General features: G+C 46.1%; 1 protein-coding gene across 2 annotated transcripts in view; it reads right to left on the bottom strand.

Moving 5' to 3' along the window:
- The window catches only part of SLC15A4 (solute carrier family 15 member 4), a 30,247-nt gene extending 26,944 nt beyond the window's left edge, over positions 1–3,303 (bottom strand). For both annotated transcript variants that reach the window (XM_055404665.2, XM_088828098.1), the window contains exon 1: positions 2,709–3,303. In XM_055404665.2, the coding sequence (XP_055260640.1) occupies positions 2,709–3,233 (525 nt within the window). In that variant the 5' untranslated portion in view covers positions 3,234–3,303. The remainder of the gene's footprint in view (positions 1–2,708) is intronic.
- Positions 3,304–17,374: the final 14,071 nt, after the last annotated feature.

Below are 17,374 nucleotides of genomic sequence, written 5' to 3'. Positions count from 1 at the left end.
GTCAAAAGAGTGCAAATTCTGTCATGCCTTCTAGAGAACTTCTATGGGACCACTCATTCTTTTCAGGAGTACTGATCACTTGTCTATTATCTACTGGAGAGCAGTCAATTTTAACTCAGACTTTCTGGGTTCAAACCCAGCTTCCCCACTCACTTGCAGTGGACCAGGGCTGGTCAAACCTGCTAAGCCTCTGTTTACTGTAAAACAGGGATAATTATGGATACAAATTGTTGCGGCGTTTTATATAAGACAGCGTAGGAAGAGCACTCGGAACAGTGGGGCATAACCTGCACATTCAGCATGCACTGAGTCCTATGGCCTGGCCTTTAGAGATGGAGCAGCTTCCCTGGTGGCCCAGTGGTTATCAATCTGCTAAGGCAGCTACTGAAGCCTGAGCATTACAACTACCAGCGTGCCCTAAGCCTGTGCTCCACGGCAAGAGAAGCCACCACAATGAGAAGCCTGCGGACAACGAAGAGGACAGCCCCCAATCCCTGCAACTAGAGGAAGCGTGAACGCAGCAGTGAAGACCCAACACAGCCAAAAAAGGCTAAATAGATAAAATAAACCTTTAAAAAAACCAAAAACACAAGATGAAGAAGTCCCAGTCCTGGGCCCTGGAAGTCGGCAGAACCATCACAGAAGGCCCGTCTCAGCTAAAGTATACGTTAAGAAATCAAACCTGCGCCTAAACCGCGGTGACCACTCACTACCTACGAAACAAAAGAAGTACATCTTTTTGCACCTCCATTTCCTCATTTTAAAAATAGGTTTCGGATTCATAAGAGATTCCAAGGAGTTCAGGTATGTAAAGCACATTCCACGGTGCAGAGGAAGGCGGTTAAGAATTCAGGACATTAGGCAACAATTATCTCCAGCATCATTATAAGGAACTGCTGTACCATAATAGCCTTTCACAGGTGTGATTAATGTTCAGATTCACAGGATGCAAGAACTTGCATCCTGGCTCAGTCACGTACTAGCTCTGTAACTCTGGGCAAATGATTTAACCTCTCGACTCTTCATTGTTTCATCTGCAAAATGGGCACAGTAACAGCAGAGGCGTCCTATGAACTGGCAAAGTACTCAGCACAGGGCCTGATGCACAGCAGGCCCTCTGTAAATGCGGGCAATCACATGGCTACTTGGCCCATAAACCTAGGAGCTGCCTTCTCTGTTGCATGAGATCAGCCAGCAATTCTGGTGCCCTCTCTGCATGCAATGCAGGAGACCTGGGTTCAACCCCTGGGTCGGGAAGATTTCCTGGAGAAGGGAATGGCTACCCACCCCAGTATTCTTGCCTGGAGAATCGCATGGACAGAGGAAGCCAGGCGGGCTACAGCCCATGGAGGGTCGCAAAAGAGTCACACACGACTTAGCCACTAACCAACAACCACCACCTTCGTAACATCCTAAATCCACCACTTCATTCCTTGTCCATTGCCCACGTCCTAGTGCAAATCTCTAATTTCTCACCTGGCCAATGCAACAGACTCCTACCTGATCTGCCTGGTGTCAGCACTTTCCATACAACTGAGGCTCTATCCTGCTGCTGCTGCTAAATCGCTTCAGTTGTGTCTGACTCTGTGCGACGCCATAGCCAAGAGCCCACCAGGCTCCCCCGTCCCTGGGATTCTCTAGGCAAGAACACTGGAGTGGGTTGCCATTTCCTTCTCCAATGCATGAAAGTGAAAAGTGAAAGTGAAGTTGCTCAGTTGTGTCTGACTCTTAGCAACCCATGGACTGCAGCCCACCAGGCTCCTCGGTCCATGGGATTTTCCAGGCAAGAGTACTGGAATGGGGTGCCACTGCCTTCTCCATGAGGCTCTATACCAGACTGCAAACATTTTCTGTGAGAGGGCAGGGTGTAAACAGCTTACATTTTAAGTAACATTCAGTTTTGTCACAACTACTTGATTCTGCTATCCTATTGTGAAAGCAGTCCCAGCATAAATGATAGGTGACCAGGTAGGTGCAGGTCTGTGGTCCAATAAAACTTTATTTACGGAGGCTAAAATCTGAGTTTCCTGTCAGTTTTGTCTCACACACACACATTCTTTTTTTCAAAGGGAAAAAAAAAAAAAACACCTAAGAATCATTTTTAAGTTGCGGGCGCTCCAAAAACAGGAAGTAGACCAGATTTGGCTGGCAGGCCACAGCTGCCAGGCCCCAGCCCTACAGAGATTGAATATTTTTGAAACGTAAATCAGATCACATTACCCTCGGCTCAAAACCCATAAAAGGCTTCCTACTGTATTCAAAACAGACCTCAAACTCTTCACAAAGCATCACGTCACGAAGCCCGGACCTGCCACCTCTGTTCCCATTTCTTTTCTGTTTGAGACATACTTGTCGACAACCTTCTGTAAGTTTAAGGCGTACAATACGTGTACGTGTCGTAGGTGTTGTACACAATGCGTGTACTGATCTGTTCAGTGTTGCAACACGACAACTACTGTAGCTGTTATGACAACCAGAGCAGCCCTCTCTTCTGGCCCCAGGGCCTTTGCACTTGTGGATGTCCAGCACAGAAACGCCTCTGTCCCCGCCCCCAGGCCTCAACTCCAAAGGCCCCTCGGTTGGAAGGAGGTCCCCCGAGTTTGCAGCTCCGCTCGCCAACGCCCACCGCAGGCAGCCCGGGTGGTAACCTGGGTTACCGGGTCGGCGGCCAATCCCGCCCCCTCGCCTCGCACCTGCGGACCCCTCACCTGGTCTGCGCCAAAGGGCGTGATGTTGGCCTTGACCGCGCCCACGCCCAGGCCCACTAGCGCGAGCGCGGACAGCACCGCGGGCGCGCAGTAGCGAGCGGGTGCGTCGGTACACGGCGGCGCCGAGCAATTGCGGACGTTCGTAGGGCCGGGGGCCCCGCAGAGCGCCGAGCGTGTGGCGGGTGCGGCCAGCAGCGGGAAGGCCAGCATGCCGAGCAGGTAGAGCGCCAGGCTGAGCAGGATGGCGCGCGCCCGGCCGAGCCGCGCATCGGCGAGCCAGCCCCCGAACGGCGACACCAAGTAGGTGAGGCCCATGAAGAGCAGCAGCGCCTGGCTGGCCTCCGCCCCCTCCCAGCCGAACGCCGTGCCGTTGAGGAACAGCACCAGGTTGGCCGTGACGCCGTAGAAGGCGGCGCGCTCCAGCAGCTCCGTCAGCAGCACGGCCGCGCACGCCGCGCGCCGGCCCGCGAACGCCGTCCGCCGCGCGCCCAGCAGCGGCGCCCGCTCGTCGCCAGCGCCCTCCATGCGCCCACTCGCGCGCCGCCCGCCGGGCCGCTCTGCCCGGCTCTGCCGCCGCCGTCGCCGCCGCCCTTCTCGCGAGACTTGTCGCCAGCCTCTCGGGCCCGCCCCACGAGCGTCCCCATAGGGCGAGCCCGCCGCGAAGGCCGCCTGGACTTCCGGTCGCTCCCCGGAAGTCTGCACGAGAGGTGGCCCGGCTTCCGCCAGCTGTAGTGCGGGAGGGCGGGGGCGTGGCTATACCGAGGGTTTAAAAAGTAAAAATCAGAGTCTCGCGCTCGGAGGTTCCCAGATTTCTTGCACTGATCTCAGCCTTCCCTTGCCCTCCAGGCTAGTGTACTCAGGCTGGCCGCTGCACCCGCCCCGGCTTCCTGGCCCTGGAATGTTGTCTGTCTTGTCTCTGCTCTGTTGACTGGGAGCAGGTAGTTCTTTTGGCGGTTTGTCCTGTGCGTTGTAGGATAAGTAATGGCATCCCTGGCCTCTAGTCTGCACTAAATGCCCATTCCACTCTGTTGCCCAGTTGTGACCATCAAAGCTGTCTCCAGATGTTCCCAAATGAACCCTGAGTGCAAAGTAGTAGGCACTGAGAGCCGCTGCCTGAGAACGAGCTCAGAGCCGATTTCCTTGTCACACGGCTGGCGTTCTGTTTTCCTTCAGCCCTCAACTGGAGTGGTGACTCCTTGTAAACATTTCTTGACCATCTAAAGTGGATTCCACGCCCATCCCATTACCCTCTTTCAGTTTCCACATACTCTCCGCCGCGTTTTTATGCTTATTCCTTTGTCCGCAGCTTGTACGTGGTCCCCACAATTATGAACTCTATGGCGGCAGGGTTCCTGTGTGTCTTTTTCCTCACCGGGCTTCACCCCCGCTCCCTCCTCCCCACCCCACCGCCGGGCACCTGTGAGAGACACTGCCACAGTGCCATGGGCGCCGCGTGGGACGCTGCACCAGTGGTGGGACTGAAGAGTGTCTTGCAGAAACAGTCCTCAGCATGCTTCGGAAACTGGGAAACAGGGCTATAATGATTCAGTTCGAGTGAGACCACATCCTCTTCTTCCTCCATCCTTAACTCCAGCTGCTGCTGCTGCTAAGTCGCTTCAGTCGTGTCCGACTCTCTGAGACCCTATAGACCGCACCCCACCAGGCTCCCCGTCCCTGGGATTCTCCAGGCAAGAACACTGGAGTGAGTTGCCACTTCCTTCTCCAATAACTCCAGCTGCTTCTGCTGCTGCTGCTAAGTCACTTCAGTCGTGTCCGACTCTGTGACCCCATAGACGGCAGCCCATCAGGCTCCCCTGTCCCTGGGACTCTCCAGGCGAGAACACTAGGATGGAGCAATTACCTAAGTTGTGGGCTTGCTGGTAGGTCATCTGGGTAAGTAGTCCTTCCTAAAAGGCTTGAAGCAGCATGTGTTAACTTTTATTTTTCAAAATGTCTGACATCTTGACTGTAGCAGAGCAAGGTGCTGGCACACAGCGGGCAGTAGATAAATATTGAATAAATATTTAATGAGAGATAACTGAATGCCAACATAGGACTTTTCCCACCATATCCGTTAGTGCTAATCATTATAAGCTGTCAGCTCCAATGTCCCTTTCCTGATCTTCCCAGATTTGAACAGATCCCCCTTTTATATGTCATTAGAACACGGGATACAATTTTCTTACATACCACCCATTAAAATTTATGTTTATGTGCTTTGTGAAGATGTTTAGTAGCTGTCCTTAAAGCTCAGAGTGCTGAGATTTTGCTTTCTCTGCTACTGTATTCCTAGAATCTACGACAGTACCTGCCAGTGATAGATATGTGTGGGATTAAATGAATAAACGAATGACTATTTGTTAAATTGTAAATGGTATTGGAAGAACTTGTTATGTTCACCTATTTTTTCTTTTTGAGACTCTTGTGGTGTTCTGGAGCATATATTAGTATACAAATTTTGCTAGTGGAAAAAGCAACCCCCTCAAGATTCCTGTCCTGAATCCTACATCTGGTAGGCATTAGAATTTAGACTTGAGTAAAAGACTACAAAACTATTTCCTAGTCCAGTGCTTCTTCCACACTCCAGCTGGTAGATAAGTCAAAAACTATGAGTCTCTTCTTTAAAGACTGACAGCATGATGCACTCAGACAAAGCACAGAATACTATTAGCATTAAACATGGAATGAAAATAAAGCTCTTCAAGTGGAATCACATGGTGACTTAAAATTTTGGAGCTCTGCCCAAAGCAGATGTGCCATTTTGAATGACAGCAAACTAACCCAATTAGATTGTCTCATTTAAGAAGGAGAAAGCCAGGCAAAAATGGGGACAGTGGGGTGGGGGTGGGGCAGGGAGAGGAAGGCAGTTACAGAACTCGGGATGTGCACCTAGGACTGGTGAGCACTTGTACCTGGCCCTCGGGAGACCTTCTGTGCACTCCAATCTCTGTACCCAGAGGCTGCAAAATATATTCAGTGGGCAGAAATGTTTTCCTTTGATTGTGGTGTTTAAAAGAAGTGAGTCAAAAACCACATAATGCAAGATTCAGTTTCTGTGAAATGTCCAAAATAGGCAAGTCTATAGGGACAGAACTTAAGCTAGTGTGTGATACCCAGGTGCTGGGGGAATGGAAAGATTGAGGGGTGACTGCTAAAGCCTGTGCATTTCGTTTTGTGGTAGTGAAATGTTCTGAAATCATGATGATAGTTGCACAACTCTGTAAATATACTAAAAACCATTGAATTGTACATGTTAAATGAATGAACCAGATGGTATGTGAATTGCATTTCAGTACAGCCATTTCCCCAAAAAATGAGCCAACAGCTAAACACTGGGAGGTTTCACATGTAAAGTTAGATGCCCTGCTGCTCTTGAAAAAACAGATGGAAGCCCTGACAACTTTGGGACTTGTCGCTGCCTGTGACATGAGTGACCACTCCCCCAACCCCCTACTTGAGCTACAATGCTGGTATTCCCCCAACCCCCCTACTTGAACTACAATGCCGGTATTTGTGTCTTTACATATTCTTTGCAGGCCACAGTGCCAGAGGGCTGTCTGTGACCTGCCCTTGGTGAAGGAACTGTTGCAGAAGTGTCCCTGAGCTAGGTCTCAGGGTAAACCTTGCGAAGTTCTGGCAGCTTCCACTTCTGTGCCTTGGGAGTCCTGGACCAAGCTACCTTGCTGGAGAGACCGTGTGTTGGGAGAGATTCTGCAACTCCATGGAGAAGGGGTCCAGCACCCCAGCCCTCCAGCAGGCCTTCCCGCTGAAAGAAGAGGCATGAGTAACCACGAGCAAGAACAACGGGAAAAACTGCCCCAGCGACCCTCCACCCAGATCACAGAGTTGTGAACAGACTGAATAGTTGTTATTACTTACTTTTTTAATCTTTTGTCTGTGTGGCACGGGAGATCTTAATTCCCCAGCCAGGGATTGAACCAGCAGTCCCCAACATGGATGTCTTAACCACTGGACCACCAGAAAGTGAAAGTGAAAGTCGCTCAGTTGTGTCCAACTCTATACAGTCCACGGAATTCTCCAGGCCAGAATACTGGAGTGGGTAGCCTTTCCCTTCTCCAGGGGATCTTCCCAATCCAGGAATCAAACCGAGGTCTCCTGCATTGAAGGCGGATTCTTTACCAAAACAGCTATGAGGGAAGTCTGGACCACCAGGGAGGTCCCTAAATAGCAGTTACTTTAAACCACTAAGTTATGCGGAGATTTGTTAGGCAGCATGAGAAAATGAAAACATGCCTGCATTCTCCCATGGCCACCATCTGCAACTCCAGGTAACCACCCAACCTTTAGATGGAGCACACACTGTCTAGCTCACACATGTCATCCCAACTCTCCGTTGTCTTTTTTTTTTTCATAGTCGAGAAATTATTCCCCATATCTACACTGACCGCTGTCCAACAGAAATTAGTTCAAATTGAATAAAATGAAAAATTCTGTTTCTCAATCACACCAGCCACATCTCAGGTGAGCAGTGGCCCCAGGTGACGGGTGGCTGCTGTTGGGCACAGCACAGTCGAGATCACTCCACAGCTACCGGAAGTTCTACTGCTGTATATGAATGTGCAACAGGCATGGTTGATTACTTGTTACCAATGTCCACACCCTCTTTCTCCTTCCAAACAATCCTGACCCCACCCTGCTCTCCTTCAACTACCCATGTAGTTCAGGAGAAACTAACTTCGTCTTTGTTTCTGGATCTGACTGGTCCATACCAGTGCTATATCTCTGATGCTTCTTCCTTTTCTAATTTAGTTTTTATTTTTTATTACTTATTTTTTGTCTTCACTGTGTGGCATGTGGGATCTGAGTTCCCCGACCAGGGATCGAACCAGTGCTGCCTGCATTAGGAGCACAGAGTCGTAACCACTGGGCCACCAGGGAAGTCCTTCTGATGCTTCTTCACAGCTTTCAGAAACCCAGACTATAGCCATTCAGGATGTGAATTTCCACCAGGGCCCAGGAGAAGACAAGTGACATAGATGGGCCCCGTCAGGCTAAAGGAAAGGGCTCTTGCTCAATGACAGCAAGAGAAATACACTGTTCCAGACAGGCAGGGTGTGAATGAGAATGCCCGTAGACCTAGTTGCCGGGGATGGCTGTGTCACAATCATGTGACAAATCAGGGTAAGATGAAGCCAGCTTGTGGATGGCACAGTGATGAGTCAGGGAGATGTCACATAACAAAGGAAACAAAAGATAGTAAATCTGACGTTGTTTAAGCCACTGTGCTGGACTTTATGTTCAGTTCAGTTCAGTCGCTCAGTCGTGTCCGACTCTTTGCGACCCCATGAATCACAGCACGCCAGGCCTCCCTGTCCATCACCAACTCCTGGAGTTCACTCAAACTCATGTCCATCGAGTCAGTGATGCCATCCAGCCATCTCATTCTCTGTTGTCCCTGTCTCCTCCCACCCCCAATCTCTCCCAGCATCAGCGTCTTTTCCAGTGAGTCAACTCTTTGCATGAGGTGGCCAAAGTATTGGAGTTTCAGCTTTAGCATCAGTCCTTCCAGTGAACACCCAGGATTGATCTCCTCTAGAATGGACTGGTTGGATCTCCTTGCAGTCCAAGGGACTCTCAAGAGTCTTCTCCAGCACCACAGTTCAAAAGCATCAATTCTTCAGCAATCAGCTTCCTTCTTAGTATGACCCAAAACCACCTGTTTTGATTTGATCAGAGCATGGGAAAACTGGGATTTCCCTGGTGATTCGGTGGCTAAGACTCTGTGCTCCCAAGCAGGGTGCCTGTGTTCTATCCCTGCTCAGGGAAGTAGGTCCCCGCATTCTGCAACTAAGAGTCTGGATGCCACAACTAAAGAGCCTGCACACTGCAGCGAAGACCCAGCACAGCCAAATAAATAAATAGATTCATGCTGGTGTCAAGCAGAAACGAATACAACATTGTAAAGCAATTGTGCTCCAATTAAAGTAATAATAATTTTTAAAATGGGAAAATAAAAAATAGAATAAGGGAAAGCAGCCTGATTTGCTACCCCTTTCCCCCAACACATGGTCCAGTTTGCTCTTAGAGTTTTCTACCTGGTCCTTGTAATCAGTGACTTCGCAGACTGCATACTAAGTCCACATAACTAAAGGGTTGATGTGCATTGACTCTCACCTCTTTGTTGGGTACATTTATGATCCATGCCCTCTTTCTGAAAGTAACTGTATAAGTCTCTTCCCTGCACTTAAAAGAAATAAATATGTAAAGGACCAAACTCATGCAGCAGGTGTCCAGGGATGGGTGACATCATCTGATTACTAAGTTCTTTGGGCAGCTTCTCCCCCTCCAGGGGCCTCTGGGAAAGAGGATCTTACTGCAAGGATGCTTGTGGTATAGATTGACTTTGGAAATGCCCTGTTTGCTCAAAACACAAATGCCCTGTTTTCTCCACCACCACCATGCCCCCTGTGCCTTGCTCAACGCAGAGCTCAGAGAAGATGCTCTCAGAAGGGAGGTGTTCAGAAACCACCCGAGGCTGAGGATATTTCAGGGGCTGTCCAATCTCTCTGATTCTTTTTCATGATATTTCTGCTTCTCGTTTCGCATCTGTGTGGCTTGCCCCTTGCGACCAGATGGTAGCACGTACTTACTCAGTTTCAGCTTCCTCAGAGTGCTGGCTTACAAATAGTCATCATGGACTTTCTGCACGTCCGTACATCACTCATTTGTTCAACAGACTGCTGAGCACCTTGCCTGCATGTCACAGCGGCTCAGTGTCAGCACCTACGGCCAACCCTTCTGCTTTTCTGGTTTCCCAGTTCCCTACAGAGGAACTCAGGCCCAGCTCATCTTTTGTGCATCATTAGCTTTATTAGACTCACAGGTCATGTCATCGGTCTTCCAACACTTCATGGAGAGCTTTCAGAAGTTCTGTTTATTACAGGGAATCCCTATTGCAACAGTTCTGTCTGGCTGCGGATAGTCTAGGAAGAAGAGAAAACAGGACTGAAAACAGAGTCAACCAACAGACTGGAATCAAGTCTTATTTTCTGAAACCGAAACCAAAGCTACCCTAACCTGCCTTGGTGGGAATTAATTCAGCTCTCAGAATGACCTGTATTTTATTTTTACAGAGGATGTGAGAGTGTGTGACCAGGAAGATGGGTTTTGATTCGACTTTTTGAAACACTATGTTGGGCCTTTGGAGTAGCAGCCTCTGCTTCTTGGGTTCGTTCCCTCCTGGCTTATAAAAACCTGTGGGACATCTGCAAAGGTCAGACATTCACCAATAGAAAGCGGGAGGTAGAAGAGGGAGTGAGAGAGTAAGTGAAAGAAAATGAACTTCTGTTTTCTCCTATTTGAAGAAGTAACAGATGTGAACACATAACAGATGTGAACCACGCCTAACCATTCTGTTTGCACTCCCACTTTAAAAAGTTCCTTATAAAGATCTTAATTTATGTTGCAGTTGTAAAATAATTGCTAGTTATAAGTGTATTTATTTTTTAAATTAGGCCTTACAGGAAAGATCAATGGAGATTAATCCAAAGGACAAAAATTGAAGCACATATTAATACATAAAGTAACTCAGTGTGTGAAAATTAAAGGCATTTCCAATCCATGGGGAAAATAATAGATTATTCAGTAAATTTTGTTGGCAGAGACTAAACATGTGTGGGAAATAGGCTTCACATATTGTACTGACATAAATTCCAAATAGACAAAATAGTATCAAGGACAAATTGAAAAGATAAAAACATTAAGAGAAAATATGGGCAAATATAAAATCTCAGGGTGGGGAAAGCTTTTCTAAGCCTAATGCTAAAACCATAAAGGAAAAGTTAATTGACTTGACTCCATAAAGATTTAAAACATACTTGTAGAAAAAAAAATTGAAGTTGACAGCAAATAAACAAAAAAAAAATTGAAATACATATGACAAAGTTATTGTCCTATTATACAGAATTCTTTGGAATCCTATGAAATGTATTGAATAAGCATCCAATAAATAAAACTGGCAAAGTGAATGTCCAGGCATTATTGAAGAGAGCTGTCCTTTGGGCTTCACCAGCCTCTGTTCCTGCTCTGGTAACAGCCCCTGGATTTTCTAGGGTCATCCATGCTCCCTGTGGTTCCAGTAGGACTGGCTGAGAGTGACCAGAAGTGGTCCTGTGACCTATGCCCATCCAATCAACAGTAGTCCATCTATTGCTCTACAGTGATTGGATCAAAGGTAGACATGTGACCCAAGTTAATCAGAGCGAACCCCATGACTTATTCTGGAGTAACCAGGAAGAAACATTCCTCTTTCTCCTGGATTTGGAATTTTAAGGATATAAGCCTGGAGTTGCTGGGGACCATCTCATGAAACCTAAGGTTGAAGTAACCCAGAAGAAGGCTGAAATGAAGAGAGAAAGCCCTGTTTCAACATGGCATTTTCTAGGTCTTAGTTCTGACCCTGACTTCCCCCGCACCCCGGACATCTCAATTTTGAGTCCACAAATTCTCATTTTGATTAAGCAAGTGTGACTTTCTTTATTTGCAGTTGAAAAAGTCCCAGTTAGTACCAGCAATACATACACAGAGAGAAAAGCAAAATTGCCAATGCCCTTCATGGAAGAAAAAAAAAAAATCACATTTCACCAATACTTAAAAAATGCAAAAAGAGAGAACGTTTCATCACTCGAACAGAAAAATACCCAGCATGGGCAAAGTTTGGGGAGATGAGTGTGCTTGTAAATGACCAATACAAAGTCAAATTGTGCAACTTTTCTGGAGGACAATAAGTCATTTGTATCAAAATCACCATACATGACCACGGGAAAAACCATTGCCTTGACTAGACGGACCTTGGTTGGCAAAGTAATATCTCTGCTTTTTAATATACTATCAAGGTTGGTCATAACTTTCCTTCCAAGGAGCAAGCGTCTTTTAATCTCATGGCTGCAAGCAGCATCTGCAGTGATTTTGGAGCCCAAAAAAGTAAAGTCTGACACTGTTTCCACTGTTTTTCCATCTATTTCCCATGAAGTGATGGGACCAGATGCCATGATCTTTGTTTTCTGAATGTTGAGCTTCAAGCCAACCTTTTCACTCTCCTCTTTCACTTTCATCAGGAGGCTTTTGAGTTCCTCTTCACTTTCTGCCATAAGGGTAGTGTCATCTGCATATCTGAGGTTATTGATATTTCTCCCAGCAATCTTGATTCCAGCTTGTGCTTCTTCCAGCCCAGTGTTCCTCATGATGTACTCTGCATATAAGTTAAATAAGCAAGGTGACAATATACAACCTTGACGTACACCTTTTCCTATTTGGAACCAGGCTGTTGTTCCATGTCCAGTTCTGACTGTTCCTTCCTGACCTGCATACAGGTTTCTCAAGAGGCAGGTCAGGTGGTCTGGGATTCCCATCTCTTTCAGAATGTTCCACAGTTTATTGTGATCAACACAGTCAAAGGCTTTGGCATAGTCAATGAAGCAGAAATAGATGTTTTTCTGGAACTCTCTTGCTTTCTCCATGATCCAGCGGATGTTGACAATTTGATCTCTGGTGCCTCTGCCTTTTCTAAAACCTGCTTGAACATCTGGGAGTTCACGGTTCACATATTGCTGAAGCCTGGCTTGGAGAATTATGGATGTGAGAGTTGGACTGTGAAGAAAGCTGATCGCTGAAGAATCGATGCTTTTGGACTGTGGTGTTGGAGAAGACTCTTGAGAGTCCCTTATACTGCAAGGAGATCCAACCAGTCCATTCTAAAGGAGATTAATCCTGGGTGTTCATTGGAAGGACTGATGCTAAAGCTGAAACTGCAATACTTTGGCCACCTCATGCGATGAGTTGACTCACTGGAAAAGACTCTGATGCTGGGAAAGGTTGGGGGCGGGAGGAGAAGGGGACGACAGAGAATGAGATGGCTGGATGGCATCACCGACTTTGTGGACATGAATTTGAGTGTACTCCGGGAGTTGGTGATGGACAGGGAGGCCTGGCGTGCTGTGATTCATGGGGTCGCAGAGAGTCGGACACGACTGAGCGACTGAACTGAACTGAACTGATCAAAATCACATTCGCCTATGCTTGGAATGTGCAATTACATTTCTAGGAACATAAGAATGTGGCAGAGACTTAGCTATAAAATGCTCATTGCAATGTTGCTTAAAATAACAAAAATATTAGAAACAGCAAAGATTTACAATCAGTTCAGTTGAGTTCATTCGCTCAGTTCTGTCCAACTCTTTGCCACCCCATGGACTGCAGCACACATGGCTTCCTTGTCCATCACCAACTCCTGGAGTTTACTCAAACTAATGTCCATTGAGTCGATAATGCCATCCAACCATCTCATCCTCTGTCGTCCTCTTCTCCTCTTGCCTTCAATCTTTCCCAGCATCAGGGTCTTTTCAAATGGGTCAGCTCTTCCTATCAGGTGGTCAAAGTATTGAAGCTTCAGCTTCAGCATGAGTATTCAGGACTGATTTCCTTTAGGATGGACTGGTTGATTTCCTTGCAGTCCAAGGGGCTCTCAAGAGTCTTCTCCAACATCGTAGTTCAAAAGCATCAATTCTTCAGTGCTTAGCTTTCTTCATAGTCCAACTCTCACATCCATACATGACTACTGGAAAAACCACAGGTTTGACTCGGTGGACCTTTGTTGACAAAGTAATGTCTCTGCTTTTTAATATGCTCTCTAGTTGCCCCAGCTTTTCTTCCAAGGAACAAGCATCTTTTAATTTCATGGCTGCAGTCACCATCTGAAGTGATATTGGAGCCCAGAAAAATAAAGTCTCTCACTGTTTCCACTGTTTCCCCATCTATTTGCCATGAAGTGATGGGACCAGATGCATGATCTTAGTTTTCTGAATGTTGAGTTTGAAGCTAACTTTTTCGCTCTCCTCTTTCACTTTCATCAAGAGACTCTTTAGTTCTTCTTCACTTTCTGCCATAAGGGTGGTGTCATCTGCATATCAGAGGTTATTAATATTTCTCCCAGCAATCTTGAATCCAGCTTGTGCTTCATCCAGCCTGGCATTTCTCATGATGTACTCTGCATATAAGTTAAATAAGCAGGATGACAATATACAATCTTGACGTACTCCTTTCCTGATTTGGAACCAGTCTGTTGTTCCATGTCCAGTTTAGCTGTTGCTTCTTGACCTACATACAGATTTCTCAGGAGGCAGGTCAGGTCGTCTGGTATTCCCATCTCCTGAAGACTTTTCCACAGTTTGTTGTGATCCACACAGTCAAATGCTTTGGCATAGTCAATAAAGCAGAAGTAGATGTTTTCCTGGAATTCTCTTGCCTTTTGGATGATCCAGCAGATGTTGGCAATTTGATCTCTGGTTCCTCTGCCTTTTCTAAATCCAGCTTGAACATCTGGAAGTTCATGGTTCACATATTGTTGAAGCCTTGCTTGGAGAATCTTGAGCATTACTTTACTAGCGTGTGAGATGAATGCAATTGTGCGATTGTTTGAGCATTTTTTGGCATTGCCTTTCTTTGGGATTGGAATGAAAACTGACCTTTTCCAGTCCTGTGGCCACTGCTGAGTTTTCAAAATTTGCTGGCATATAGAGTACAGCATCATCTTTCAGGATTTGAAATAGCTCAACTAGGCTTCTATCACCTCCACTAGCTTTGTTCGTAGTGATGCTTCCTAAGGCCCACTTGACTTCGCATTCCAAGATGTCTGGCTCTAGATGAGTGATCACACCATCGTGGTTATCTGAGTCATGAAGATCTTTTTTGTATAGTTCTTCTGTGTACTCTTACCATCTCCTCTTAATATCTTCTGCTTCTGTTAGGCCCATACCAATTCTGTCCTTTTTTGAGCCCATCTTTGCATGAAATGTTCCCTTGGTATCTCTAATTTTCTTGAAGAGATCTCTAGTCTTTCCCATTTTATTGTTTTCCCCTATTTCTTTGCATTGACCACTGAGGAAGGCTTTCTTATCTCTCCTTGCTATTCTTTGGAACTCTGAAATCAAATGGGTATATCTTTCCTTTTCTCCTTTGCCTTTGGTTTCATTTCTTTTCACAGTTATTTGTAAGTCCTCCTCAGACAGCCATTTGGCCTTTTTGCATTTCTTTTCCTTGGGGATTGTCTTGATCTCTGCATCCTGTACAGTGTCAAGAATCTCCGTCCATAGTTCTTCAGACACTCTATCATATCTAATCCCTTGAATCTATTTGTCACTTCCACTGTATAACTGTAAGGGATTTGATTTAGATCACACCTGAACAGTCTCGCAGTTTTCCCTACTTTCTTCAATTTAAGTCTGAATTTGGCAATAAGGAGTTCATGGTCTGAGCCACAGTCAGCTCCCAGTTTTTGCTGACTGTATGGAGCTTCTCCACCTTTGGCTGCAAAGAATATAATCAGTCTGATTTGGGTATTGATCATCTGGTGATGTCCATGTGTAGAGTCTTCCCTTGTGTTGTTGGAAGAGGGTGTTTGCTATGACCAGTGTGTTCTTTTGACAAAACTCTGTTAGCCTTTGACCTGCTTTGTTTTGTACTCCAAGGCTAAATTTGCCTGTTACTCTAGGTATCTTTTGACTTCCTACTTTTGCATTCCAGTCCTGTATAATGAAAAGGACATCTTTTTTGGGTGTTAGTTCTAGAAGGTCTTGTAGGTCTTCACAGAACTGTTCGACCTCAGCTTCTTCAGCATAACTGGTCAGGGCATAGACTTGGATTACTGTGATATTGAATGATTTGCCTTGGAAATGAACAGAGATCATTCTGTCTTTTTTGAGATTGTATCCAAGTACTGCATTTTGGACTCTCTTGTTGACTGTGATGGCTACTCCATTTCTTCTAAGGAATTCTAGCCCACAGTAGTAGCTATAATGGTCATCTGAGTTAAATTCACCCATTCCAGTCCATTTTAGTTCGCTGATTCCTAAAGTGTTGATGTTCACTCCAGAAGGCATTGATTAAATGAATTACAGTGCATACATACTTTGCAATATTCTGTAGTTATTCACACGAAACTATAGAAGTGGGTTCTAAGTATTGCTGATGTATTTTTGTATCACTTTCCTGTGAGTGAAAATCTCTCAGTCATGTCTGAATTCTCCAGGCCAGAATAGTGGAGTGGGTAGCCTTTCCCTTCTCCAGGGGATCTTCACAACCCAGGGATCGAACTCAGGTCTTCAGCATTGCAGGTGGATTCTTTACCAGCTGAACCACAAGGGAAGCTGCATAACAAATGACCACAACCTTGGCTGTTCAAACAACACTGACCTGTTATCTGGACGCTTTGCAATTCAGGAGACTGGGCAGGGCTGACTGGGTTCTCAGCCCAAGGTCTCACACAGCTGACATTAAGGTGTGGGACAGGGCTGAGAGGTCACCTAGAGTTCCTGTACTAGTGGTTGATTCCAGTTCTTTGAGGTGGTGGTGGGAGGTGGGAGTAGGGGTATCCATTTCCTGCTGGCTGGCATCTGGGGGTTGCTCTCAGCCTCTACTACCTTCTAGTACACCTTGTCACGGGACTTGATTTATTCCCAAAGCCATCATTAAAGAATCTCCCTGACATCAAATCCTCTATCCTACTTTGCATCTTTCCAACATCAAGAAATGCCCAGTCTCTTTAAAGAGACAGTTACTGGTTTGACTTAGCTTGCATAATCTCCCTATGGAGGCAACTGATTAGTTTTGTTTGATTTTTTTGTTTGGTTGGTTTTTTTGTGGACCATAAGTCTTTATTAAATTTGTTACAGTATTGCTTCTTTTTTGTGTTTTGGTTTTTCGGCTGCAAGGCGTATGGGATAGCTCCCCAACCACAGGTCAAACCCACAACCCCTGCATCGGAAGGCCAAGTCTTAACTACTGGACCACCAGGGAAGTCCTATGGGCGATTGCTTTGGGAATTTAATCACCTTTGCAAATTCTCTTCATAGCATCACCTGGATAAGTGTTTAAATTGGAAGAATGTAAAACAGGAGGTGGGAAATCTTGAGGTAGAATGTTGCCTATCATAATTGTCAAAAGAGCAGTTACCTCTCCCCAGCCCCCGCAAAAAAAGTGTAGAGTGTTTCTACGTTTTGTAACAGTCGCAAACACAAAACAGAATGAAAATCAGCCACAATAAAATAGTGAGTCCAAAGCAGAGCTTACAAAATCACAGTAAAAATCCGCACTCCCTGTGTTACTTTGGGAAGTTTCTATGCCTGTTTCCTCATCTGGAAAGTGGTGAGAACCATAGCACCTACCATCTAGGACTGGGGGAAGGTCCAGGAGTATGCCGAGTGCTTAGAACATTGTCAAGCTCAGGGTCTGCAACCACTGCTAGGATGATTATATTTACCTGTTAAGTCTGGAAAAACCTGAGAAAGTATTAATAGCACTGCTCTCGGATAGTGGGATGCTGTGAGATTTAAAAAATCTGTTTATCTGTATGGCTATGTAATAAAACTTGGTCATGTAATAAAAATAAGTTGACAACCTGAAAGAATAACTATGGGCCTCTGCAAGCAACAGGTTGTTACTGGAAGCAGTTGGAACATCTTCCCTTTAGTAAAGCTCCAGTGTGCCCAGAATTGGACCTGTGTCTCTTGCATAATTAGAAGTAGGAAGCCATATAGCTGTCAGACTCACTCTCTCCTTCAGTACTGATGAGGATCTTTAGGGTGAGCATCCTCCTGCTGAAAAGTTATGAAAAGAGTCTTCTCAGCCATCAGAACAGCAGTGGGAATCGA

Source organism: Moschus berezovskii, chromosome 19 (assembly GCF_049115385.1).
Source record: "Moschus berezovskii isolate FMDL1 chromosome 19, NW_MosBer_1.0, whole genome shotgun sequence".
In the NCBI taxonomy this organism is placed as follows: Eukaryota; Metazoa; Chordata; class Mammalia; order Artiodactyla; family Moschidae; genus Moschus; species Moschus berezovskii.
Note: the sequence above shows the minus strand (reverse complement) of the source record. Positions and strands in the feature narration are given on the sequence as shown.